The sequence below is a fragment of the Xenopus laevis genome, chromosome 4L (assembly GCF_017654675.1).
Source record: "Xenopus laevis strain J_2021 chromosome 4L, Xenopus_laevis_v10.1, whole genome shotgun sequence".
NCBI lineage: Eukaryota > Metazoa > Chordata > Amphibia > Anura > Pipidae > Xenopus > Xenopus laevis.
In genome coordinates, this window is record NC_054377.1 from 29,767,022 (window position 1) to 29,794,722 (window position 27,701).

The following is a 27,701-nucleotide window of genomic DNA, read 5'->3' on the forward strand; positions in this document are numbered from 1 at the left end:
AACCTTTTATGACTATATAAAACCTGCCTAGCTGCTAGCTTCTCCAATTTCCCTCAGAGGGGGAAAAAATTCATTTCTGACTCCAAGATGGCAATTGGACCAGTCTCTGAATCAACTTTGTTCTGAGGGCCTTTTTTTTCTTTAATCAAACTGTTTTATTGCCTTTTGAAGTGAAGAAACAAAGACAACAAATGTCCAGTTATCATAAGTCAGAAAAAAAAAATCAGCTATTTTCAATAACCCTGAATTTTCTCACTTGCGAAAAAGTCATCCAACCCCTTCTTCATCTAATGTGTCAGCCTGTACGACTGATTCAGGGGGAGAATAACACATCTTCACAGCTCTCACTGTAAAAAAACCCTTTCCAAATATTAAGATGGAACCTTCTTTCCTCTAATCGGAATGGGTGCCCTCATGTCAGCAGGAAGGACCTACTAGCAAATAAAACATTAAAGTAGGGCCAAGGGCAGACAGTGCCCCATCTCCATTCATTTGAATGACTTGTGTGCAGTCACACACAATGGAGTGGAGGTTGGCCTGAAAATGCCCGCTTTTGTGTTTTTGGGCTGACTTCCGCTGCGTGTGCACGCAAGTAGCAGATCTTATTCAAATCAATGGAGCAGACTTCTCTCATCCTGAAAAAATATTAAGGGCTGAAAGCAGCAGAATCAAAGCTCTGTCCACCCTTGGCATAATAAACTACCAGCTTGTAAATTGTGTAAATACAACTTGTAGTCCTCTCTGTCATTATTGAACTCCCAGGCCCGGATTTGTGGAAAGGCCACCAAGGCTCGGGCCTGGGGCGGTAGAATTTTAGGGGGCGGCATGCCTCCCAACCACATCCACATTGATTGAAAGATCTGAGACACAATCGTTTTTTAAATTTCCCTGTGCATCAATCCTCAGTTCTTCTGACCTGATGATGAAAATTTGTGCATGAATGAAGGGGAGGGGACAGGGGTGATGGGGCCTTGGGATGACCACCATGTAAATCTGACCATGTGAACCCCCAACCAAATCTCCTCCCCCATTTTCCCTTACTATGCCCAAATACCTTATGTAACCTATCACAGAATTACCCACTGCACCCCCTCATGCCAAGTTTAAACATTTCCTCATCCTTCTAGTCCTCCTCTCCCCCAAAAGCAGCTGCACCATCATTATTGAGGTGCAGTCCATCCCTGGCAAAGAACCTGCAGCCAATTGAAAAATCAGCCCAGTTCTCTAGAACCCAATGCCCTCCTCCCTGCCCCTCCCTAAACTGCCTTCTTGATGTTGCATGTGGCAGAGGTTATATCTCTGAGATAAGTTATCTTGGAAGTCCTCACCCTCAACGTTTAACCTGTTTTTTTCTTAAATCATTCCCCACCCCCTCTTACTTGGTAATTGGCACAGATATGTACCATGACTGCTGGGTCTTCCCCAGTCCCTTCCAATATTGTATCTACTCTTTCCACCACATGCCCAACCTTCGCACCAGGCAATCAACAGTTTGGCATGTAGAGTCCTTGTGATAGATAACCAATTCCACCTTCCCAATAACTGAATCTTCTATAACCTTCCTTTCCTTTCTAGCTGTCCCTCAGGGTGCTCTGAGAGAGAGCCTGCTCCATACATGCTAATTCAGATCTGTCCTTCCCAGGCCTCTAATATTAAATCATCACATTAACAGACATACACATATATATAATAACGTATACTCCTCCATGTTCCGTTAGTTTGCAGTTAAAGTCCTATGAATGGAAAAGTGCTCAGGTTAATAGAATGTCCCAGTATGAACATGCACTTCTCTACACGTCTAGAAATCTAATGAAAGATGGAATTAATGTTCTCTGGTTGGAATTATCAGCATTATGTATAAAGTTCATAAGGTATTGCCCAAAGCAGCAGTGCTGTCCACATGTAGCTTCTCATTTTGCAGCTGGTGCCTTGTTTTATAGAGAAGTTAAAAAGAATCCTCTTTATGATGCTGCAGGCTATATCTGATGTGCCCAGTCATGCAAACCAGACGCACCTTCCTTACGTCAGTACAGGATTTGTTTAATCAGTAGTTATAGGAGAGGAATTTGATATCTCGAGGAGGTGAAAGCAGGTTGTGGGTGGTGAAAAAAGTGCAGCTGGTAATTTCATAAAACACAACCATAATGTGTGCATTGGGGCAGAGAATGTTAACACACACACAGTATGCTGACTTTGTTTCCATGACTTTCTAGGAGCTATCATAACATGCTGAATATCAAGTTTGTTTTCCGTCCCATTTACTGTAGAAATACTTTACTTTATCTTTCCTCTCCAGTCTTATACAATCATTGCGGGATCCCAATCTGATTCATACTATGAAAATGTGGCTTCTACCTCAAACTCATTCCCTACCAGTACATTTCCTTCCCTTTTTAGCTCCAAGAATTTTCTCTCTTCTGCACTCCCCTATTCTCTCTCTCTGTCTGTCTGTCTGTCTGTCTGTCTGTCTGTCTGTCTGTCTGTCTGTCTCTCTCTCTCTCTCTCTCTCTCTCTCTCTCTCTCTCTCTCTCTCTCTCTCTCTCTCTCTCTCTTCTTCCACTCAATGATATTTCTAAAGCTGCTTTGATTTAACAAGTCTCTGCAAAGCAGTCATGTGGGGAAGAACAGTGAAAGAAAAACTTTAAGAGGAGAAAAGGAGGGAGGAGAGTGCATGTAAATCATGAGTGAACAAGGAGCCGCGTGTATACCTTGCAACACCCTAAGGGTTAGTCACCCTGGGAACACCCATGGGGGTTGGATAAGGAAAAAGAAAAGAATCTGGACTCACTGTCCCAGGCCGGAGCGAGACAAGGTATGTATAACATAAAAGCTTATAATTCTTTTGGATAAAAAAAGCTTGTTTAGTTGTTCTTAAGCGCTTTCATTCCTTTCAACGCCAGGTCATAAAACAGCAAATGCCCAGTAACAGACGAACTTAGGAATTATAATGTAACTTTTTTTTCTGACGCTGTAAATGAATTGTAGATACATATATAGCAAGAACAACAGAAAATAATTGCTGATAGGGAGCATAAAAATTGTCAATATTGGCATGTTACACTCCTGAAGCAGCAGATACAAATTGCAGTCTTTTGACATAAATGGTAGAGACAGATATAAATGACAATTGTTTTCTGCAATGCTTGTACTCTGTATTAATGACATTTACAATGACAGAGCTTGCAGCACTGACACCATTGAGAGGGGGCTGAACCAGAACGTTTCCAGTTTTTATACAATGTTTTATAAGCAGAGTTTATTCTTCATTTTTCAATGAATATTCATTTAAAATGATTTCTTCTTTTTACATAAGAGGGCTCATTTACCATTCACATGAGGCCAGGACGGTGGAATATCTGTACAATCTGCACTCTGCTTCTTGCGCCAGGCTAAAAGTCCTGAGCACAGTGCAGAACCAACCTGCTCCCTAATTACCATCCCTGGTTTGCATGTCATTGAGTCACAAGGTAGACAATGCCAAATTGATGCCCTCCACCTGCCTCTTTTGAATAGAGAACCGTTTTTTGCACACATCATAAGAGCTGCACCTTTAGGCACAATCCACTGAGCAAGGTCCATTTGCATCCTGCCTCAGGAATTATTGTTATTATTATTTTTATTATTTAAATTGGTATAATAATAAAAATGTTATTATTCAAAAATAAATACACAGTAAAGTAAATAAATAGTAAATTATTATAAGCTCTGTACAATAAATGGATGTATATACTGTACATTGATTATACAAAATGACGTCATCGTCGGGGCGGCGTGGGTCTATAAAAGGACCCCGGAAGCGTGGGTGCGGGCGGCACGCGCGGCAGCAGGGCGGGTTAGAATCGGGTGCAGGTCAGGAAAACCCTGACCCGCACATCACTAGTGGAGGTATATGAGCCTAGTGCCAGTATTCATTATGGACTGTAGGAGTGACTCTGTAATGGAAGGACAACTAATAAAGAGTTACAGTATTCAATGTGTTGAGAGAGGATTAGAATGCTGCCAGCATCTTGGGTGATAAATAATTGTATTTTGGTAATATTTCTTAGGTAAAACTGACATTATTTACTAAGTGGATCTGAGGAGTGAAAGACAGGGCAGAATCAAGGACAATCCCAAGGCACCGGGCCTGGGGAAATGGGGTGGTAATTGAGTTGTTAATTATAATACACACTTTGGGTCATTGTTGGTGTTGAGTGAAGAAATGAGAACCATTCCTGTCTTAGAGAGGTTTAATTTAATGTATTGTTGGGAAATCCAAGTACAGATAGACTGGAAGAAACCAGAGTTCAGTGTTGGACTGGGGTGTCCAGGCCCACCAGGGCTGCAATCTCAGGGCCCACCAGGGCTGCAATCTCAGGTCCCACCAGGGCTGCAATTTCAGTTGGCCACCAGGGCTGTAATCTCAGGGCCCCTCACACCCCCATCAGGGGTCCCAGCCCATGTCGCAAGTTTCTCCAAAGTTTCCTGCCCTCCACATCTCTCCCCCCACCAGCCCATATGCGTTCCTTTTTCCCTTTCTCCTTTGCAGGCGTGATCAAGGGGGAGCACCCATAGTTTCTGGCAGAGGGCAAGACACGCTGTGTTTTTTCCCCCCGACCCTGCTTGTGTTAAAAGCTCTGGGTTGAGATCAAGAGAGGAGAGGCAGATCTTAGTATAATCAGTATAGAAAACCATATTGTTTGCCAAGTAGGGGAAGTATAGAGAGAAAATAATAAGGGGGTCTAAGTCGTCTGTAAGTGTAATTTACAAATACAGATGCAAGTGTGTCCATCCCGTCTCTTCAATAGAACAGTGAACAAATGCGATGGTATTTCTTGGGTTCTTACAGAGGATCCAAGTAGACACTTGCACTCATGGCTGGTTCAAGCAGGGATAAACCCTTTTGTATTTATTTGCAAATGTGCAACGTATCGGGGTTATACCCCTTTGTCAAGCAGGGGTATAACCCCGAAACGTTGCACATTTGCAAATAAATACGCAAGGGTTTATCCCTGCTTGAACCAGCCGTGAGTGCAAGTGTCTACTTGGAACCTATTTGTCTAGGAGGGTGCCGATCCCCCCAACACTGTGCACCAGGTGTTTAAAATATGAAGGCCAGGGTGTGCGAGTGGGCCATATTATTCATTCTTACAGAGGATTTCATTAATCGGTGTAGCAGAATTGCTCCAACTGCAACTTTATTTATAAATCACCCTGGTATTCATCATTCAAAAAGTCAAATTTAAATCAGCCTTCTCTGATAGGTAAAGTATCAAGTACTGCCCTGAAAGATGCTAAAGAAAACAAAGCAATAAGAAAATATTAAGATAGATATATATAAGATAGATCTTAATACAAAGTAGACATATGTATAAAGTTAAAAATAAGTTATTGGGGCCCTTATGTGATTCACTACAGGAACAGATTGAACCCCACAACAATGATAAATACAGTAACATGATTACAAACTGTTCAATTTTTTTTTTACAGACGAATAGCAAACAGGTGAGCAAATAATTAGTCAGCAATGTTCCTGCTGCCATGATAATCCATTAATGGTTATTGGGACAAAGGAACCCTGTAGTTATTGGCAGCCTTGTTCTTGCTGGTATTTACAAGGTTCCCTTGTGGCTTGCACCCATAGATACAACTGATTTGCAACACAAATGTCAGTATTGATGCCACAGGTGTAGGCACAGGGGAAGTTAAACCATCTCCATTGCAAAAAAAGGAAACACTTGATGTATTATTTGCTAAAACAACACCAATTTGCACCCATATAAGCACATTATGCACAAGCATTGGATGGCCACAATGATGATTAAACTCTATGGAAACGCTGCATTATAGGTTAAACGCATGACAATTTGTACCTGAATTACACTTTGCACATTACACTGTGTTTCTTTTGTAATCTGAATGCATGCTTCTAAATAAGGACAATCTTGTTTAATGTGAACTTAGTTTATAATCTGTCTGGTTATAATTGCAACGTGATCATGTAATCCTGTCCCTATTATCAGATCACGCTGGTTGAGTAAGATCAGGCAGACACAGTGGAATTTACTTGTGCACAGTCTGAGCAACGACACTGAGGGGGCAAACCATATACAAGAGAAATATTCCCGTTGCAGGGTAGGACCTTCTAGCACAAGGTAAACCACTCAGGTCTTCATCAGCAAAAAAATTTCAGTTATTACGTTTTATCAAAACATGTTATCAATATATTATAATATATAGTATTATAATATAATAATAACAGTGTCTTCTGTTTTTATATATATATATATATATACATACATAGTCCATGAACGTTCAGCACACCATGACGGAAATAATGACCCAGGTGCTACTCTCATTAGCAGTATACAAAAAACAAAAAAGTGAGGTGCACACCAGGAACGTTTCTTAAATGGTTAAAAAAGTTAAATTTTATTTAATGCATTTAAAAAAAGGTCAACGTTTCGGTCTGTGTCTAAGACCTTTCTCAAGACCATACATGCAGCGATAAAAACGTTCAATAAATAAATAGCTAAAACCATTTGCACTCACCCAACCACGTGCTGCCACATACCCCATGTGATTAAAAAATCACTCCCCTCCCTCGGGGGGTTAGATAACCACATGAAATCTATCAATGGACAAAATTGAAACATACACAGTCCTTATTACAGAAGCAATTAAGTAACCTGTTCCTATATTAAACATTGTAGCCAATTCTCAAATAATGTTTCACATGTCAAAACTAGAACATAATTTAGATAAATACAAAAACAAAATTTAGATAAATGCAGAAAACACATACAGCATCCTACCAATAGCCCTTCAGCGTTGTTCCAAGAAACATAGAAGGGAACAGTGCTCGTTTAACCCTGCTGGTGCCAGGGTGTTCAACTTTCTAATCCAGAACACTTCCCTCTGTAGTAGGATTTTTGACCTGTCACCCCCTCTCCTAGGAGGGGGGATATGGTCAATGGCTATATAACGAAACGTGGGCAACCTATGTCCGACCGCCAAAAAATGGTTCGCCACCGGTTTATTTGTATAGCCATCACGAAACGCGGTTCTAATGGCTGAGCGATGTCCATCCATGCGTAGACGTAGTGTCTGATCGGTTTTCCCGACATGGGCATGTTATTAGGTATATTATATGAGTGGTTGTACAAGTTATGTGATGTTTAATCAAAAAATCGTTTACCTGTTTGTGGATGCAAAAAACTGTTACCCGGTGTCATAGATCTGCAAGAGGTACAATTCGGACACCTAAAGCACCCCGGTAGGTCATTGCGTAACCAGGTGTTTTGTCCCTTTTGATAGCAACCTACGGGATCTGTCTTAACCAGAAGATCTTTAAGGTTTGTGCCACGTCGATAACAGGTCATCAGGTCCTTTGGAACTACACTCTTCAAACCCGCATCTGCCTGAATAATACTCCAGTGTTTACTTACCAAATTCTTGGTTTTATGGGACCCGGTAGTGTATTTAGTACTGTAAATAAATTTAGGGGGAGTATTTGTCTGTGCTCGTGGTGTGCTTACCCGCTGCCTGGCTAGTATCAGTGCCTGCTCCAGAACAGGCGCTGGATAGCCACGGTCAAGAAACCGAGACCTCATGCTGCTTAATTGTTGTTCAGCCACCTCTGAATTTGAATTATTCCGAAGCACCCTACAAAATTGTGAAATAGGCAATGATTTTTTCATAGGGCCTGGGTGACAACTATTGAAATGGAGCAGGACATTTTTATCAGTGGACTTACGAAATATCGTGTATTCAATATGGTCTTCCTGTTTCCAAATTTCAATATCTAGAAAATGTATTGACTCGGGATGTATCTCATGGGTAAATTTTACAGGACTGTCTAAAGCATTCAATTGACTGACCATCGATTGAAACTCATCCTCCGTGCCACTCCAGACAATGATGACATCATCAATGTAGCGACGGAAGAAGAGAATCCGGTCCCCATAGTTAGGTACAATATAGTGTTGCTCGAATTGATGCATAAACAGATTGGCGTATGAGGGCGCCATGGCCGCCCCCATCGCCGTGCCAGACACCTGCAAAAAGAAATCAGACTGAAAACGAAAATAATTCATAGTCAGTGCTAGTCTTAGCAGCTCCAGTACAAATGGGATAGGAGGGCCCACATCATTTTCATGTTCCTCTAATGAACGCCTCACAGCTTCAATCCCAGCCGCATGTGGAATACAGGTGTAAAGGCTAACTACATCTAGACTGGCCAGCCAGCACTTTTTTCCGACAGGAATCACCAAAGATCTCAGACATTCAAGTAAATGGGGGGTGTCTCTCAAGTATGTAGGGGTATTTTGTACCACAGGCTGTAATATAACATCCAGATATATACCGATTGGGTGTAGTAAGGACCCCCTACTCGAGACAATCGGGCGGCCAGGGGGCTTAATCAGGCTTTTGTGAACCTTTTGGTAAAGTATACAATATAGGACAAATAGGGAATTACTGTTTCAGGTATTCCCTTAGGGTTGAATCAATAATGTCTTCCTCAAAAGCCTGGTTAAGCACCCCATCCACTTGGGACTTAAAGGATTTTATTGGGTCCCCCGACAACTGGTTGTTCACATCTTTAGTATCTAATTGACCTAATATTTCGTCTCTGTACTCTGAGTAGTTCAAGAGCACGATACCCCCGCCCTTATCGGCTGGACGTATTATTAGATTTGTATCCTCCTGGAGGGTTTTAATGGCAGCCCGTTCATCCTTAGTGATATTCTGTCTGACACGTGGGATAACGGTATTGGCTTCCATACCCTGTTCTACAGCATGTTTAAACAATTTAATAGTTGGATGTACACACGGGGGAGTAAAGAGACTTTTTAATTTCAATTTGTTAGGTTCCACGGTCATGCCAGGGCTATCTCTGAAGTGGTCCCTCAAACAGAGACCCCTGCAGAGTTTAAAAAAATCAATGTCCCAGTCCAAAGAGTCCATATGGCAAGTTGGCACAAAAGACAGACCCTTTTGTAAGAGACTTAACTCAGAGGCAGACAGTGTATGCTGTGATAGATTGAAAATCGGTACCTCTAATGTCTGTATCCCCTTCCTCCTCTGCCCCCTCCGCGTTGGGTACTTCTTGTACGTCCTAACGGTGGTTTGTCCTTCCCAGGAGGGCGCTCCCCTAAAAAAGGAGACAAGGGAGTTAAGGGGATTGAAGCAGGAGGCGATTCCACACTCGTCGGCACTGCAGTGTTTCCCTCCTGTCCCCGAGATCTTTCCGCAGACAGATCATCGCCGTCTGATTCACCTGAACTGTTATCCACTGTGTTAAGCGGTTTCTTCAGTTTGTACCTTGGAGCACGCCGGAAGCGGCCGGCCTGTTGATCGGGGTCACGTCCGCCGCTAAGCCACCTGTATACACGGCAACTGGTGTAGTCCTCATTAACGCGGCGTAATTTCTCTTTTTTGAAGCGCACCAAATCCTGTTTGTACTGCTCCAGAGAAGCGCGCGCCTTGGATAGTGCAGCATTAAAGGGTTCCCCCGGACAACACTGCTTGATGTTCCGTCTCATGTGAGGTAAGCGACTTCCTGACTTTAATAATGTCACTTGACACTTCCTCGATCACCAGGATCATAAGGTCCAAGGAACACTTATTCAATACCCCGATCCACTTTTTGCAGAACTCGGGATTAGATCTTCCGATAGTGGGTATGTTCCGGATCCTAAAACCTCTTGGTATCCTTTTAAGTCTATAGTAATCCGACAGGAACATGCCGTGAAGATCCAAATCCACTTCTCTGCGTTTTAATCGTTCCCACTCTGCCGCTATATCAGCCTCACTGGATTTACAGGGTAGTTCTGTATGCGATTGTTGCCACAAAACTCTGTCTGCATCGGCCTCGGAAATGTGCCATGTTTCTGCATAATCATTGGACAGGAATGCTCGATCGATATATTCATCCATTGTAGAGCTTGTAGAGTCAGTAGAATGTTCGGTCTATAGCAAAAAACGAAAACAATTGCCAACAATAGGTAACAAAAAAGAGAGAGGGTGCTTGAACTATTAGTCTTGCAAGAGACGCTTATCCACACATAGTCCATGAACGTTCAGCACACCATGACGGAAATAATGACCCAGGTGCTACTCTCATTAGCAGTATACAAAAAACTAAAAAGTGAGGTGCACACCAGGAACGTTTCTTAAATGGTTAAAAAAGTTAAATTTTATTTAATGCATTTAAAAAAAGGTCAACGTTTCGGTCTGTGTCTAAGACCTTTCTCAAGACCATACATGCAGCGATAAAAACGTTCAATAAATAAATAGCTAAAACCATTTGCACTCACCCAACCACGTGCTGCCACATACCCCATGTGATTAAAAAATCCCATGTGATTAAAAAATCACTCCCCTCCCTCGGGGGGTTAGATAACCACATGAAATCTATCAATGGACAAAATTGAAACATACACAGTCCTTATTACAGAAGCAATTAAGTAACCTGTTCCTATATTAAACATTGTAGCCAATTCTCAAATAATGTTTCACATGTCATATATTTATATATATATATATATATATATAGCTTTTCATTCCATTTTTCTGTAAAACTCCATGTTTAACAGGTTTAAAGTAGCAAAGTGATAAAGATTAGAAAGCTTAGAAAGGCAAAGAAAATTCCATGGTAGTTTTAAAATGTGCATTATAGTGCCACACTGGGCTGTTAATGCTCTGCACCAGAGGCATTGCGTCAACCTGGATTTAGACACATGGAGTAAATTTTGGTGCATAAAAAGCATACGTTTAGGCACAAAAATCCACTCCATTTGCCTGCACAAAACTAATACAGTACCTTTGGGTGCAGATACAGAAGAGCCTGGATGCCAGCAGTGTTCCTGATTCATTTCAAGTGACATTATTAAGAGGAAAATATTCATTACAGACAGTATTACATATTTTTACAAAGGGGTGGTTCAACTTTTAAATGACTTAGAATGTGTTGGCTAAATCACTAAACACATACAGTATGACCAAGCCATTTTTATATTGTAAACAATGACTTTAACCATTACGTAAAGGGGATAGCTTGTGTATATATATATATATATATATATATATATATATATATATATATATATATATATATATATATATATATACACAGTATGTAGATTACCTTTATACTGTCCAGTTCCCAGACTTAACATTGAGTGCAGCTTGTTTATTATTAATATATAGAGCAAACATAACAGCATGGTGCAGTATGTTTATCAGTATTACATTTGTAGTGCAGTATAGAATTTAAAGCAAGCGTAGATGTTCGATGATGATCTGAAACCCATATCCAGATAGTTTAAAATTACTAGAAGGTCTCCAATTTTAAGCAACTAATTCTAATGATTTTCTTTTTCTCTGTACAATAAAACAGTACCTTGTACTTTATCCCAACTAAGCTGCATGCATCCTTATCAGAAGCAAAACAATCCTGTTGCCTACTTCATGTTTATGATTTTGCTTTAGCAAACTTAAGGTCGGTGATCCAAATTACAGAAGGACCCCTTATCCAGAAAACCTAAAGCTTTGCAAATAATAGATTCTATACCTATATAACTTCTAACTGAATCATCTCCCAGAGATGGCAGGCCCCTCATTTTAATCACGTGGAAATAGAGCTCTACAGCATGGTCATTGCTAATTAATTTTCTGTTTTGCACATTACCTTTCTATTTGAACCTTATGTTACTAAAGGTTATTTCTAATAAAAAGCTGGTATCTTCTATGATTTGTTTTCTTGTGAAGGCTGTTGGTCCAGAGTAGTATACCTGGGCATAAGTAAGCATAGGCCATTTCTTTATTGTCTGCCTTATTATATTGACGTTTGCCTACTCGAGGGTAGTTCTGTCAGATATTTTTGGAGGCAGTGGGATCTATGCCCTGGTCTGGGCCCAATGGCACCTTAAAGTGGCCCTGCCTGAAATTTTTGTAATTTGAAACAGAGGAAATTACCTCTACATAGAGAGCAAATGATTGTGAAAGGGAAAGATGCTCGAAAAGCTATTCCATGGCAGACAAGACATAATATAATAGATAATAATAATAGACAAGCATAATATCTAGTGAGATGTGTCTTTATATTAGTCACATTAAAAATTCCCACTAATTTAATAATTGCTCATATTTAATATTGCAATTTTATAGGAAACAATAAAGATGATAGAAATAATCTCTGGTTTCCTGACCTGTGTCCTTCTCTGTTTATATGGTCATGAAGCTCCTTGGAGACAAACACTAGTAAAATAATTAAGAGCATTTTTGCTGCCAGGTTGGCATGTCTGAGTTCTGACTTGTTCTTAGATGTCACAGGGAACTTGTGTATTCACTCCCTGAAGCAGTTGTACTGGCATTAATTAGTTTCAAGTTAGGATAGGTTTTATTTGAGCAAAAGGCTGAATTTGATAGGCCTATGTTTTTTATTTTCAAATATGTATCTTTTGTATTATAACCAAAGTAACTATGATTTGGCACAAGAGAGAGTGCTGTAAAATGCCGTAGACAGTCACTATTTATTGGGCCTGAGGGAGCTGTTTGTGTAGCTGAACTCCAGGGGCTAATTTGAATATTAGTTCAGACCTGATTAGCCACAAAAGCAGAATGCAGGAGAAATGACTTGCCAAAAAAGTACTTTTTTGTGGCTCATTTATCAACTCTGGGCAAATTTGCTCCTGGGCAGTAACCCTTCTTTAAACTCATCTAGGCAACTGTCAGGAGTAAGGGGGCAAGATAAAGAGCTGACAGTAATACCCACCCAGAGCCATATTCAGGTATTCAGGTTTGGTAGAATCCTGAGAGCAGGCCAAATGGAATCTGAACCTTAATTATCACATAATTTTAGCACAATAGACAGGTCCGGACTGAGAATTAAAATAGGCCCTGGCATTTCAGGTACACAAACGCCCAATCAGCCGACATATAGGCCCAAACAGCTCCCACCAGCCCACTAAATACTGACTTTCTATGGCACCTTATAGCAGCCCCTCTGGCATTTGCCAGAACCGACAGATTGCTAGTCCGGGCCTAACACTAGACAACTGAGAGTGACAGTTTTTCATACAGGTATGGCATCCATTATCCAGAAACCCATTATCCAGAAAGCTCAGAATTCAGGAAGGTCATCTTCCATTGATTCTATTTTAAACAAATACCTGTATTTCCATTTTTTTTACATAATTCCTTTTTCTTTGTATTAATAAAACAGTACCTTGTACTTGATTCTAACAAGGATATAATTTATAGGCGGAAAACCCATCCTATTGGGTTTATTTAATATTTATATGGTTATATATGTTTTTTCTTTATCAGACTTAAGCTATGGAGATCCAAATTACGGAAAGGCCCCTTATTCAGAAAGCCCCAGGTCTGGCGCATTCTGAATAACACATCCCATACTTGTATGTTGGTACTTTCCATATAGTATTCAGCCAAATCTTTTTGCGATGGATTTGGTTTTTGGCTGAATACTAAAATTGTGTATTTGGTTGAAAATCCTACAAACAACTGCATAAACACAAACTGCACAAACCTCATTCAGTTGGAGATGGGTAGAACAGGCATTCAATCTATGATCCTATTATCAAAACAACTCTCAATATTTTTTAAAGGACTAGGCCTCTTTGTAAGTCAAATTGTAACCTTATGCCAGTGCTGCTCTCCTAAAACACAGTGTCCATGAGTACTGGACTGCCCTCAAACAGAACATACTGTATGAAGTGTATTAATTTGTGCAATTTTATTATACTGCACATGCTCCAACCCATGTGCCATAAATACTCCCTGAGAAAATCAAGGAAAACAATACCCAAGTGAATAGGGGTTGTTCTTTAAAGGGAATGTCAACACAAAAAAAAAAAATTCTGTCTAAGAAAGGAAAATAATTAGAAGTAATTTTGCAACATACATTACTTACAAATTTTGTATAGTGTTTAAGTTATTTGTATATGTGTCTATGAAGATTCTCATTCATCCAGGTCATGATACACAGTATCTAGTAGAATTAAATCAAAGGCAACTGGACTTTTAGGGGCCCATTTATTAAACTTGAATTTTTCTGGTCCAGTTTTTAAAGGGGAAAACGTGAAATTTTAGAGGAAGAAAAGTCGATTTATTGTACCCCAAAGCTGCTAAAAGTCATAATCAAAAATACTCCATCTGAAACCTGTCATGGTCATGTAGAAGTCAGTGGCAGATGTCCCTGAAGATCTTTGATGACATTGTGATCCACGCTGGTTTTTGTCAGATAATCTGATATAGTCGAGTCATAGAGGTGGGGCAGTCAATTACTTTCACTTTCCATTCAGTTCTTCCTACATGTCACTGTACTTCTTACATTGCCCTTTCCCTTCCCAGGCCCTATAATTATGCAGGACACTGTGTATGGGCATTAGGTTTCTCGTGCTTACACAAGATTTTGGGGTGATCCACAATTTATCTAAATAACAGTGTCCACAAAATCGCTGCTGCCTGCTTGGTGTGATTCCAAGAGTGAAGAAAACAAAATTGAAATAATAAATATAGTGTAAGTAAAGTTTATTTTGCTCAACTAACATGATAGTATAGAATTTGGAATTGTTTCTTAGGGTGAAAGGTCCCCTTTCAGATGCATCTAATACATGGGTGCTAGGAACCTTCACACATTACTCTACATATCATTGTTCAAACAGCATATTCCATACTTGTCTATAAACTGTCATCTTTCTCCTCCTGCAGGATGACTGAACCAGTATACGATTTCCCATATCAGGAATCCTCTCCATCCACAATCCGCAAGGGGTCACCAACATCAGTCAACATCACAGACCGGTTGCTACTCACCCAAAGTGTGTGGCTCCACCGCACGGTCAACTCAGCAACTGCACTGCATATTTTGCAAAGGGAGCCTCCAGGGGTAGGTATTTTACAGAAATAAATTGGAATGTGGAAGGGCCTGCTTTAAGGCACTAGTAGCTCAGTGTAAAGATCCTAATAGTGGGCTACGATTTCATAACCCACATTAAGTAATACCCACCCATTAGTGTGTCATATATTTTTTAGGGCTTCAGACCAATTGGTTGAATGGCTTTGGACACCTAAATATGGTCAGCCATGTAGTTGCCAAAGGGGACCAGTATATAAAGCCTTTGGATTTCATTAAGTTATTGTCACTCTGTCCAGCCATTTAATCTGGTCCACCATTAGCTTCTAAAGGTGTATTTACATGTATATGTATATTGTATGCATATTTATTTACATGTTTATTGGAGACTCTAAAGTGAATGGGACTATATCTCCATCCCATTTCTATTCCGATTCTTGAAAGACCTAGCAGATTAGTTTTATTTGTCTGTCCACCTCTGGCACACATTGTGAAACCATCCAACTACTTTGCCTGTGGGATGATTCTTACATACATATCATCATTATTATTATGTTTATTTATTTATAAAGCCCAATCTAATTCCGCAGTGATATAAATAAGGATACTTATAAAAACAATTGGCACAATCTCCTTTATTAGTTGATGTATAGAACTTGACAATGTTTAGTTTCTTCTTTGGACTCATACATGTCCTTCTCTTACAGACGTTCCTAGTGAGAAAGTCCAATACACGCCAGCAGCTGGTTTTATGCCTGCGACTGTCAGATGATTGTGGTCCAAGCTTCATTCATCAAGCATATATACACAAGAGCCCTGCAGGTAAGTAAGTGAGACACTTACTGTATTTGACTCATCTACCACCCAATGTTTTCTCATACAGTAGAGAAATAAAACCAGTAATAATACCCATAATCTTACACATTTTCATCTGAACAAGCACACATACACTCCGAGACACTGCATATAAGGAGTTCCGTTACCATATAAAGGCATCCAACTGCCTGTTTTTATATGTCATGGAAATTTGAGCCAATTAATATCCTCATATTTTACATCAATGTATACAAAAAAAGCATTTTTAAGCACTGGCTATAGTAAATGATGATATCACTAAGTGCCATTTATAAGGATATATTTTACAAGTTATTCCAGTCTCTTATGTATGATGTAGAGAAAAAACCCACTACATTCAGAAAATAAATAAACATTGCTGATGCATTTTCATGATCTTGTGATGATGTATCTCAGTGGTCCCCAACCAGTAGCTCGTGAGCAACATGTTGCTCTCCAACCCCTTGGATGTTGCTCCCAGTGGCCTCAAAGCAGGTGCTTATTTTTGGATTCCAGGCTTGGAGGCAAGTTTTAATTGCATAAACACGAAGTATAGTGCCAAGTAGAGCCTCCTGTAGGCTGCCAGTCCACATAGGGGCTACCAAATAGCCAATCACAACCCTTATTTGGCATCAAAAGGGACTTTTTCATGCTTGTGTTGCTCCCCAACTCTTTTTACATTTGAATGTGGCTCATGGCTAAAAAAGGTTGGGTACCCCTGATGTATCTAATTAAGTGTATTGTTTTCTGTCTCTTTAGGCATTTACCTGGAAACATCAGATCTCACTTTCCCTGATTTGATAAGGCTTGTATCTCACTACAGTATTGAAAAGTGAGTCTGGGGAGTGAGTACCTAGCAAAATCCTCTTTTTCTTGCATTAACTAGGGGGGCTCAGTCAATGATGTCTTGAAAAAACAGTATTTAGTATTGTTTAGTATAACAAAGGGTGCCCCATGAAAATAAGGTGGGTTTCTGATTGTAGATGTAGATGGAAGGAAATGTCCCTTCATTTCCTTAATTTTTTTTAAATCAATACATTTTATCTACAACTGTACAATGGAATTTTCCACTGTCATAGGAATAAGGGTTTGATTTGTCAATAATTGTTATCAGTTTTGGACTGAGGTGTCTGGGGCCACCACCCCAGTCAACCCCCACTGCTTTGTACTGCTTACCTTCCGGCCGTGATAGGGGTGGAAGTGGCAGCACCCACAGACGCTGATTGTTTAACTGCTCATTAATAGATACCAAACCTTCTCCTATATAATAATTGATTTTCCATGCTTAAAAAAATCGTGGGCCATATCTTTGGTGCAATTGCCTTGGTTCAAGGGTGGCAGTAGCTCCAAGTTTCCCCTGTGTTAATAGGTGCATCAGCATGAAATTTAGGACAGGAGGTAGTTGAAAGGCAGGGGCACCAATCACAACCATGAAGAAGTGCAAGTGTGCACATTGACACAAGTATGTTTAATGAATGGGTTTTTACACACAACTGACTGCGGTCAACTTAGCACGATCTAAAACTGCACTTGCGGTTGTAACATTGCCCTTGTTAGCTTGATCATCAGTGTTATCCCCAATGCAACTATTACTAGATGCTTGGCCTTGTGCAGTCTGACTGCAGCACCCACACACATGGAGGTCAGCAGAAAAGATCCAATAAGGAAGTTAAAGTGGTTGTATGTGTGCTGCCTTTGCAAATGCACAATGTAAATCTTGTATTTATTTATAAAGTGTAGACTAGTATAAAATAATGATGGTTGAGACATTTGTGGAGTCCAACAATGCACTAGTCATTTTGCTGCATTCAATGTTTAGCAGCACACCAAGTAGAAAAATTTATATTTTATTCATGCTTAGGCCCAACATGTTTTATATGCTATAGCAAGAATCGTGTTGGGCTAAGCAAGTCTGCTAATAATCTCCTTGGGTATTAAGGGGGTTATTTATCAAAGTTCGAGTTTTTGAGGTTTGTGAGGTTGTTTATACCTCCAATAAACTCACAACGCACATGTTTTCTGATTTTCTGAATTCTGAATTTAAAAAACTCAAAATCAATGTAGTTGGGTGAAAAACTTAAATACTCGAAATACTTGAAAACCATAGAAAAAAACCCAAACATCATAATGGCTACAAACATCTTCAAATGGTTCAAGGGACCTCTGTCGTTGACTTCTACATGACCTCGACAGGTTTTATCAAGAGTATTTTCTGATTAAAGATATTTCCATGTTCGAGGCATAATAAATCTTGAAAAATTCAAGTTTTTTTTCAAAACCTGAAAAAAAATCTAGTTTTTACTGAAAATACCCTCGAAAACTTTGTTAAAAAAACCTCCACATTGTAGTGGTATGTGTCACTCTTGGCTATGGATCTGGGACCCTACACAGATAACACAAATCATTTTCGGTTGATATAATTGATCTTTTACCTATTTTGCGTGGATACTAGTGATTTTGTTGCTTAGCACTTTCATAGACATTTCACTTACTCCATTTCTACCGCACAGCCTTTGTAAATTGCCCATTTTTGCTTTTGCATATACAGTTACAGTATATTATTTACATGTATCCTATTTCTATATACTTTTTCAAAGTTTTAACTCTCTCTATTTGAATTTTCCTATGTGCACCTCATTTACTCCTTTATTCTGACAGGGATGTTCTGCCATATACACTCAGACTTCCTGCAGCAATAGAAAAAGTAACATCCAGAAAGCAATTAGAAGCCATTTCTCATCTGGGTCTTGGTAAGTGACACGGATATTGTTTTTGTAGTTATTTAATTAAGGAACATATTTTCACCCCTGCCCAAAAATATCAACAGACCCCAATTATATTTATCAATGTTTTCATATTTAATACTTTGTTTTTTATTTGTATTAATGCATGCTGTTATCTCCTTTTATTGTGCAGAGTTCTGGAGGTCTGCCCTCAATGCACGTGACCCTCTGTTACTCTCAGCAAGTCCATTGCCATCTCCTCATCTTCTTCCTCTTCTGTCTCCAAATCCTTCTGACATCCCAGACATAGTTACTCCAAGTCTCATTCCTTCTCTTAAGACACGCAGCCCACTGGAAGTTTCTAGTGATGGAGGTGAAGGAGCTCTCTGTTTTTTTAATCCATTATTTAAACCCAAGGACACTGGAGTACTCAAGCGTTCTCAGTTTCAAAGGAGCATTAAAGTCAGGGTGTCGACAGAAAACTCAGGGTTCTTGTCACCACCTATAAATCCTCCTCCACCTGTACCCTCACAAGAGGTAGTGAAGGAGGAAGAGGAGGAGCGAATAACACCTTTGGTGGCTTCTCAAGAGGTTGAAACTGAACAGTGTCAACTATCATCAGACCAAGAGTACAGAAAACCAAGGTCATCTCTTAGACAACGTCTGAAGAAAAGCTTAAGCAAAGGCAGTATGGAGCTTGGATTAAAGATATCACAGTTGCGCTCCACAGATGGTGGAGACTACAAGGTCCCTGTACCAGTAACAAAGACACAAGAGTCAAAGGAAACAGAAGAACCTAGCTCAAATGGTCTGTCTCCTTTGGAAGGGCAGGACAGTGGATCCAGTAGTAGTGAAGAGGGTACATCTGAGGATTTTGGAAAGTTTTCCCCCCAACTTACAAGGAGGAAGAAAAAGAAAAAAAGTGGCCGTTCCTCTTTTCGAGCAGTCAGTGGGGCCTTCCTGTCACTTCTTTCCCCAGAAAGAAAAGTCCTTATATTCATAGAAGAAATGTCAAAAGACATCCAAACAGAATTTGGAAAGGAACTGCAAGAATTTCTAAGGAGAGTGACAGATGAAAAAAGTATAGGTGGAAAGGAGAAGGATACAGAGGATGAAGGAGCATCATATAAAACCCTGTTGAAGGAGGTGAGGGATTTCATGGATAAGATGAAGCATGTCTTGTGGGGAAGCGCAGAGTTACAACTAGAGACACTTTCTCTGGAAGAACAAGGTAAAGGGCTGTGCTATGTAGAATGAATATTGTTTATTAAGAAATTGTTATTTTATTATTTATGAGGAGGGCCATCCGAAAGAAAGGTACATTTCTTAATAAAATCTATTCGTTAAAAGAGCTTTCAGTGCATTACATTCTGTTACGTTAGATTCTTACTAAAACCATGTAGCCTAATGTAATCTTAGGTATTTCTGTTTTGATATGTATGTAAAGTATGTATGTTGACACCTACATCTTTACTTATTTGTTTATTCAAACACAAGCAATAGTTTGGGCACATGTACACAGACTAAAATATCATAGAGACATAATTAAATTGGTTTGAAAAAAGAGAAAAGTCCATGTATAAATACAAACATACATTTCTTCACACTGTGAGTGCTGGTTCATTGTATGGATGACCTGGCACACAGGCATATTATTGTTTTGGTAAGTGCTCTCTCTACTATGTTAAATATGTATATATATGTCCTCAGGTCCGGAACTAGGGGTAGGCAGAGTAGGCACGTGCCTAGGGCGCAAAGCTTGGAGGGCGCCAGGCACGTACCTTTCTCCGCTTCCTACCCCTAGTCCGGCTGAGTGCGCTCCTCTCCTCTACAGTACAGTTTGTGCGCCTGCGCATTTGTGCATGTACAGGAGGAGACCATACCGGAAGGGGGTTCCAGTCAGTCAGCACGCATGCGCACGTACTTCCAGCGTGCACGGTGGCAGGGGCGCCACGGCTGGCTGGGTTGCCTGGGGCACCTGGCCGGCGTAGTCAAATCTCTCTGCAAAGTGTCAGCATCCTGCACAGAACTTATAGTACCTAGCTAGCTTGAAACCCTAAAATACATGTTTTTTCTTACCAATCTTAATGCAAACATTTCTATCAAACCATAATGTTTGGCTTTGCTGCATCTTTCATTGCTTAAGGTGGATATACTAATACATTTGTTAAGCAGCATTTCAAAGACATTAATTTTCCCTTCTGTGTTTAACTATGTGAAAAGTATTTCTCAATACTTTTGAGCGCACCGGCAATTTTTGAAAAAAACAGGCCATTGATTGATTGATGGTCTTGATAAAAGTCTTAGATGGGGACTGAAATGCTGGCCTGTTTTTAAAGATGACAAATAAAATTATGGGTTTTTAGATTTTTAAAAAAAAAAAAAAAAAAAATTCCCGGTGTGCTCCTAATCTTTGTATAGGATGTGTGTGTGTGTGTGTGTGTGTGTGTGTGTGTGTGTGTATATATATATATATATATATATATATATGTATATATATATATATATATATATATATATTCAGAAGACTGAAAGACTGAGCTGTCTCTCACCTGTATATATACTGAGAGAAGAAAATAGATAGGGCTCAATTGGCTCTCCCATGTTAAAGGAACAATAACACCAAAAAACTGAACGTGTTTTAAAGTAATGAAAATATCTTGTAGTGTTGCCCTGCACTGGTAAAACTGATCTGTTTGCTTCAGAAACACTACTATAGTTCATATAAACAAGCTGCTGAGTAGCAATGGCGGAAATTGAAAAACAGCTATATGGCACAGGATAAATAATGGATAACAGATAGCATTATGTTCTACAGAGCTTATTTGCTATCTGCTGTGTAACTTGAGCCTTTTCTCCTTTGAATGGCTTCCCCCATGGCTACACAGCAGCTTATTTATATAAACAATAGTAGAGTTTCTGAAGCAAACACAGCAGTTTTACTAGTGCAGGGCAACACTGCATTATATTTTTATTACTTTAAAACAATTAAATTTTTTGATGTTACTGGTCCTTTAATATATAAAGAGAGGAAATAACAGAGATTGGGTTATACCAATGTATATAATTTTGATGTAGTCAGAAGAGTAAAACATTTTAATATTACAGTGGAAAAATAATTATTTATAAAGATTGCCCCCTTGGTTTCATGCCACAGATCGAGTTTTAGAGAAGTCCCTCCATCGCTTAATCTTGAAGCCACTGAACTCTCATCTCGTGTCTGAGATCCATAAGGGTTTGGAAGACAGCGGAGAGCTGGGGAGACTTGGAAAGAACATGCAAGCTGTGAGGAGTGGGGGTTCATCCCTTCTTGGTGTGAACCTGGTGCCGCCAACAGTTCAAGAGCTGGAAAAGATGCGGCACAAACTGTTGAGAATGCAAGAAAAATATTCACCATGTGATAAAGTCCGTCTTTTGCTGCAAGCATGCAGACTTGTCTATAGAAATATTGATGCACAACAAGGTGAGGAATGGGGTGATATAATTTATGGAGTGGATGTGAAGTAGTAAAACAGTGAATGAGGAAAAGAAGGTGCTAAGCACCTCAACCCAACTGACCACCTGTGGAATGAATTACAATGCCAACTGGGAGCCAGCCCTTGATCAGCGCCCAACCTCACTAATGCTCTAAAAGGCTAAATATTCCAAAATCTAGTATAAAGCCTTCCCAAAACAGCAGATGCTGCTATAGCAGGGAAGACCAACTTAACTTAATACAATTGGTTTAAGAATGAGATGTTGGACAGACAGGTGTTCAGATATTTTGGCCATATTGTACAATTGAAGTGAGCGAGTCATTCAGCCAAATCTTAATGTAAAGTTTGTTCCAGCTTTAGATGTTCTCTATGAGCCCATGTTGTAGGAGGGCACTATATTTGTTAAAGCAGAACCCAAAGAATGCACCTCAAAAAAACATGGTCAAATAGGTTCTCTGGACACAGCTTTCTAGACTCTTTACATAAACCCCTATTGATAGAGCCACGTTCCAAATGGACACCAGACCAAATTGTTGTGGAGACCATGTAGCAACAAGTATAGTCACGATAAATTGGATGCAACAGATGCATGTCTATTCATTTAAGGTACTTGTGTCTAAAAACACTTGTTGTACTTCCCCCAGCTTGTAAGGGGCCCTCCGGGCATTAAAGGGCACACTACACCAAATGTATAAAAAAACTTAAAAGATTTTTATTGAAGATCTTTTTCTCCAAAAACATCAGCTCACCAACGTACGATCAGAGTGTTGCTTTACAGTTGTACAGGTATGCAGAAAGTTCCCACAGACGTCAGACTTGTGAACCCAGCCTCAGACTTTTCTTGCACCACCTACCGGTCAGGCAGTCCGCCGTACGTCCTACGAGCCCTCCACCTTGCCCCGGTAGGAATTTCCATGTGCCACCTCCCTCCTTCAGCCAGCGAGCCACCAAAGCAGCGCCCCCTAGCTTTTCCGGGTAGGAATTTTCACCTGGGTTGTCCACACTGCCCTGACTATCTCTCTTTTTCCTGTCTGTGGCCGAGCCACGGCCACTAGGCCTCTTACTCCTTGGTGGGGTGCCAGCTACCCTTTCTAACTTGCCCTCACTGGCTATGGCACCTAGTGCCCCATTTACCATTTACCTGACTATCTTTCTAACTCTGATCGACCACACCCTGGCTAAAACCATCCCTTTTATACTTTTTTTTTTACCTTATCTCACTATTTCCCTCTAGTGGCTAGAACAGAAATTACACCTTGCATAACACCATTATATAATTTCTTCTATAATTAATGGAACCTTACAACCCCTTACAACCCCTGTAATTACACCCCTTAAACATTTCAATTTTTCCAACACTAACATTACACATACACATACCAATCATTTTCTCACATTTACATCATCATACACTGCATTTTCAAACAACACCATTTTCAATCACCTTACAAGCTGATAAATCAAATAGAACAAGAGGAAGACAAGAGGAAACCTAGAGCTGCTACAACCAAAACCGTGGTGGTAAATCCAGTTCCATTGGGCTACATCAGTATGTGCCTAAAGAGACATGTTCCAACACTATATAAACATCAACTCTAGAGTTATCCTCAGCGTATTATATTGATCATTATTTGTAATTAAGCTTCTCTGATCCTGCCTTTCCAAGTGAGCTTTATTTGGATGTTCTGCTCAGGGCCGGGCCAAGGTATTTTGGCACTCTAGGCAAGGGCTTCAATCAGTACCCCCCCACCCGGCCCTACATTATCATTTTCCACCTTACCATTCATACTGCCCCCTATACCTGTGCCAGGAGCCATTATGTTGCCCCATGTACCTGTGCCAGGACCTATTACCCCTATTTGTACCTGTGCCAATGGCAGTCAATCACTCAGATTACCCCCAAGCCCCCAATCTGTACCTGTGCCAGCATAAGACAAAACATCCATCATAGTGTTACCCCCAGTCTGTAATTATGCCAGCAGCAATCAAAAAAATCCATCATATTGCCCCTAATTTGTACCTGTGCCAGCAGAAGCCAAAAATCCATCATAATGCCCCAAACATCTGTGCACCTGTGCCAGCAGCTATCATTTTACCCCATATTACGTGTGCCATCAGCAGCCAATCCCTTATATTGCCCCCAATCTGTACCTGTGCCAGCAGGAGCCAAAAATCCACCATATTGCCCACAAATATGTAGCTGTGCCAGCAGCAGCCAAGAGGGAGGTGGGGAGTGCCCACAGTAAAAATCATGGGCAAGAGGGGGTTGGAATAGGTGGTTTATAAAATTGAAAAACTATTAAAGGCCAATCAAACCAGGGTTTAAAAAAAAAAGAAAACAAAATCCCCCTAAAAGTGCGCCCCCCATCTTGATTGCGCCCTAGGCGGCCACCTACTCTGCCTACCCCTAGTTCCGGCCCTGGTTGTGCTTATCACTTTTCTTCACCAGTTCTTCTTAGTTAGTGTCTAATATAGAAGTATAATAAAATAAAGTGTAATTATTAACAACATATCAATGTACATTATTACAGCCAATGTATCCAAAAGACCTGTAAAAAGTGTGCGAATGGAGGCGACTATAGGGAAAGCACATCTACATGAAAGCTATGTTCATACATACATACATCTTGTATAGAACAAACTGTAAAAATTGCTATTTCTTATAGTTGAGTTTGCATGAAATGGCATGATAGCTTATACAGTATGTTACAGCATCAACCCAGGTGAAACCTAGGTAAAATTATAGTCATGATTATTATAGATTGTTCCAAAGGGTAATTTGTGACCAGATGGTTATGAATTTTTTTTCGACTTAACTAAGGTAGTAAAACAAGTATTATCTGTAGCTGCAAAGCTGGGTAAAACCGTAAAGAACAAAAAATCAGAACCACAAGGAAGTTCATAAGTAGTAACACAGTTAGAAAAATATGGAAGCAAAGCATGGCTATGACTAATACAGGAAAAAACATTCTTTGTTTCTGTTTTTGATAGATGATGCATGTGGAGCAGATGAGTTTCTCCCTGCCCTGTGCTATGTGATGGCACTATGTGACCTGCCTCAGCTGCTCATTCATACCTACTATACAGGAGAACTTCTGTCACAGGACACCCTGGTTGGGGAAGGTGAGTGACATTTTTGCATCATGGATTTTGTGAGATTTAATTATCCTTATACCTGTACTATTGAAATTTTTGCCATAATAAATCTTGCATATCCTTTCTCTCTTGCTATCTCTCTTTTATCTGCAGTCTTTTAACCCTCACGGTTCTATCTATCAATTTGTATAATACTATTTAACATTTATTGCCTTTTCCCCACTTTCCTAATACATTTTGCCTTTCCCATCTTGTGCAATAAGCTTTCCATACATCTGTCATCCTCTATTATTGTCTGACTTTGCCTCAGCTTCACTATTTCCTTCTATTTTGTTTATAACTAATATTTGCGTTCTCTTCCCATTGTAATATTGCCTGTTTCTTTATCCAAATTTTTTCTTTAACAGGGGGATATTATCTCACTAGTGTGTCTGCCTCGTTGTCTGTTTTGTCTTCATTACACACTCATCCACCAGATATTGGGCTCTCACTAAGTGAATGGCACCGCAGAAGACAAGGATTGCCTTCCCTCAATGACTTACAGGTACCTCTCATTGTAGTGGATAATGTGTGGAAGGGAGAGTTATCATCTATGTGTTTTTTTTCTTGAATATTAAAGAGCTACTACACCAGGAGTTCCAGCACATGGTATGTTTTGACGTCTACTGTAATGAAGAAATAAAAAAATAACCCATACAATAATATGAGAGAATGTCAGCTTTGGAGACAACAATGAGATTATGTGTTGATTAGAGAATATGCATACAATAATAAGTAGAAGAGATATTGTGTGGTTAATAGTCATTATTTCTCTTGTAGAATTTTTTGAGAGTTGCTCATCAAGACCCGGTGAATGGCTGCACTACTAAAACTATCCTTCTACGACCCTCCCAGACGGTGGCAGATCTCACACATCTCTGCGCCCTTAAATTCAAGCCAAACAACCCTGAGGACTATGCCATCTTCCTCCACTGTGGTGGAAATCAGCAATTGCTGCTTCTAGACTCCCAGCCTCAGCAAATAAAGGCTCAGCTAAAAGAAAAAGGATCACATTTTTATTTTTGTTACCAGGGTCTGGAAAAGGAGAGCAGCACCAAAAAAGAAGAAGAATAGACGTATCCAAAGACTTATAAAGCTGTAGTTTCCCACCATTCATTTTAATCTTCTAATCTGATATGCAAAAACATGACACAATGCTGTATTTCTGACCTACTGGTCTCCCAAGCACTTTTATTTTATTTTGCTTTATTTATATAATTTTAACATCTTTTATGCAACCCTGTACAGACATTGTTCATCACTCACATCAGCCCTTGCCCTAGTGGAACTTACTTTAATGTACCATCAAAGTCATACAGCACACTAACAACTAATTTCACTGTGAGCCAATTAACCGGGAAGCAAATCTATGCAAACAAACTCCTTGTAGTGCTCTGGCCAGAATTGAACTCAGGATGGCAGTACTACAATGTAGCAGCACAATCCACTGACGCATTTTAAATAATTATGGTTTTAAAAAATGTATTCAGGCATTATTACAAATAAAACAGGTTGTATGACATATGCAAAAATATGATGCAAAAAGTTACTTATTGAATATAGGCTAAAATACAAACTAGGGGGAAAAATCCTTTGATCAGTCGGGTGTGTATATGTATACACCCCACTGATGTGAATAAGGGCAATGAAGAATCTAATTTACGGAACTGGAAGGCTAAGTTGGAATTGTTTACACTGGTGAAAAGTCCTAAGGGGAGATATTATCACTTTGTATTAATATACTGTGCGGCATACAATTAACTTTCCAGAAGTTTATTCTCCTAAAGATCTAACGTTGGACAGCAACCAGAGTTTTACGTTGAGGAGTTGTGGAATTCCCATCCCAGTTTGTATTGGCAGATTCAATGAATGATCACAAAAAATGGTTGCACTTTTTAACCTAGGTTAAAAGTATTACTGTGTATAGTACAACACTGGTGCACACTGTATTTTGCCCCTGATTAAATCTTAATGGCTCAAGAACTTTCACAAGGTTACAAATATACCTGAAAAGATAAACAGAACAGTAGGTTGACAGCTTTTTGTTTGGATCCTATGTGACATTTACCTAATTCTTAATGGGTTTGTGCAGTGAGATGCCAGATGGTTTGGACCTTGAATTTGTATCAATTTGCTGTTTTGCACATATTTTACATATTAAGTTTTGTGAAGATCTGAATATTTAACTGATAAAAGTAAATTATTCATATATGACTACTTCACTGAATAAATATTTCTGCTATATTCCTGATATGTACCAGATTCTTAAATATATGCTAAATGTATAGCTAAATTCAAGCTCCTTTTTACTTTTTAATGACTTTTTCATGACTGAGGAAAAGTCAACACAAGTAAGTTAAATGGGGCTAGGGAGGTAAAGTGATCAGGACATGTTGCTGCGCCAACTTTGAATGAGTCATTTGTACTTCCCTCAACCTTCTTATAGGTTTTTGTATTTTACAAAATACTACAGTAAAGTAGGAAAAATGTGGCTGTAATATTCCCTAGCTGATTTTTAATGTGACTTATGTCTTGATAATATTAGAGTATCTTGGTTTTGTAGATATAACACACGCACCACAGAGTGTACACGAATAGTGGGTCAAAGAGTAACCAGGAAGTGCTCTTTATATTCAGAGATCAGAGATTTGCAAGTTTTTTGTGCAATATTCA

The 27,701-nt window shown here is 39.6% G+C and overlaps 1 protein-coding gene across 2 annotated transcripts; it reads left to right on the forward strand.

The window, feature by feature from the left end:
* Positions 1 to 2,573: 2,573 nt before the first annotated feature.
* LOC108713950 (ras and Rab interactor 1) lies at positions 2,574 to 27,272 on the forward strand. 2 transcript variants are annotated; one of them, XM_018257700.2, is made up of 10 exons: positions 2,574 to 2,812; positions 14,716 to 14,893; positions 15,568 to 15,682; positions 16,454 to 16,526; positions 18,353 to 18,444; positions 18,611 to 19,648; positions 21,575 to 21,880; positions 24,885 to 25,016; positions 25,397 to 25,533; positions 25,809 to 27,272. In XM_018257700.2, the coding sequence occupies exons 2-10, from the start codon at positions 14,717 to 14,719 to the stop codon at positions 26,100 to 26,102; spliced, it is 2,364 nt and encodes a 787-aa protein (XP_018113189.1). In that variant the 5' UTR covers positions 2,574 to 2,812; position 14,716; the 3' UTR covers positions 26,103 to 27,272. The 2 variants fall into 2 exon arrangements, with proteins under 2 accessions (XP_018113189.1, XP_041445964.1); XM_041590030.1 differs by lacking the exon at positions 2,574 to 2,812 and adding an exon at positions 9,444 to 9,529.
* The last annotated feature ends 429 nt before the right edge of the window (positions 27,273 to 27,701 follow it).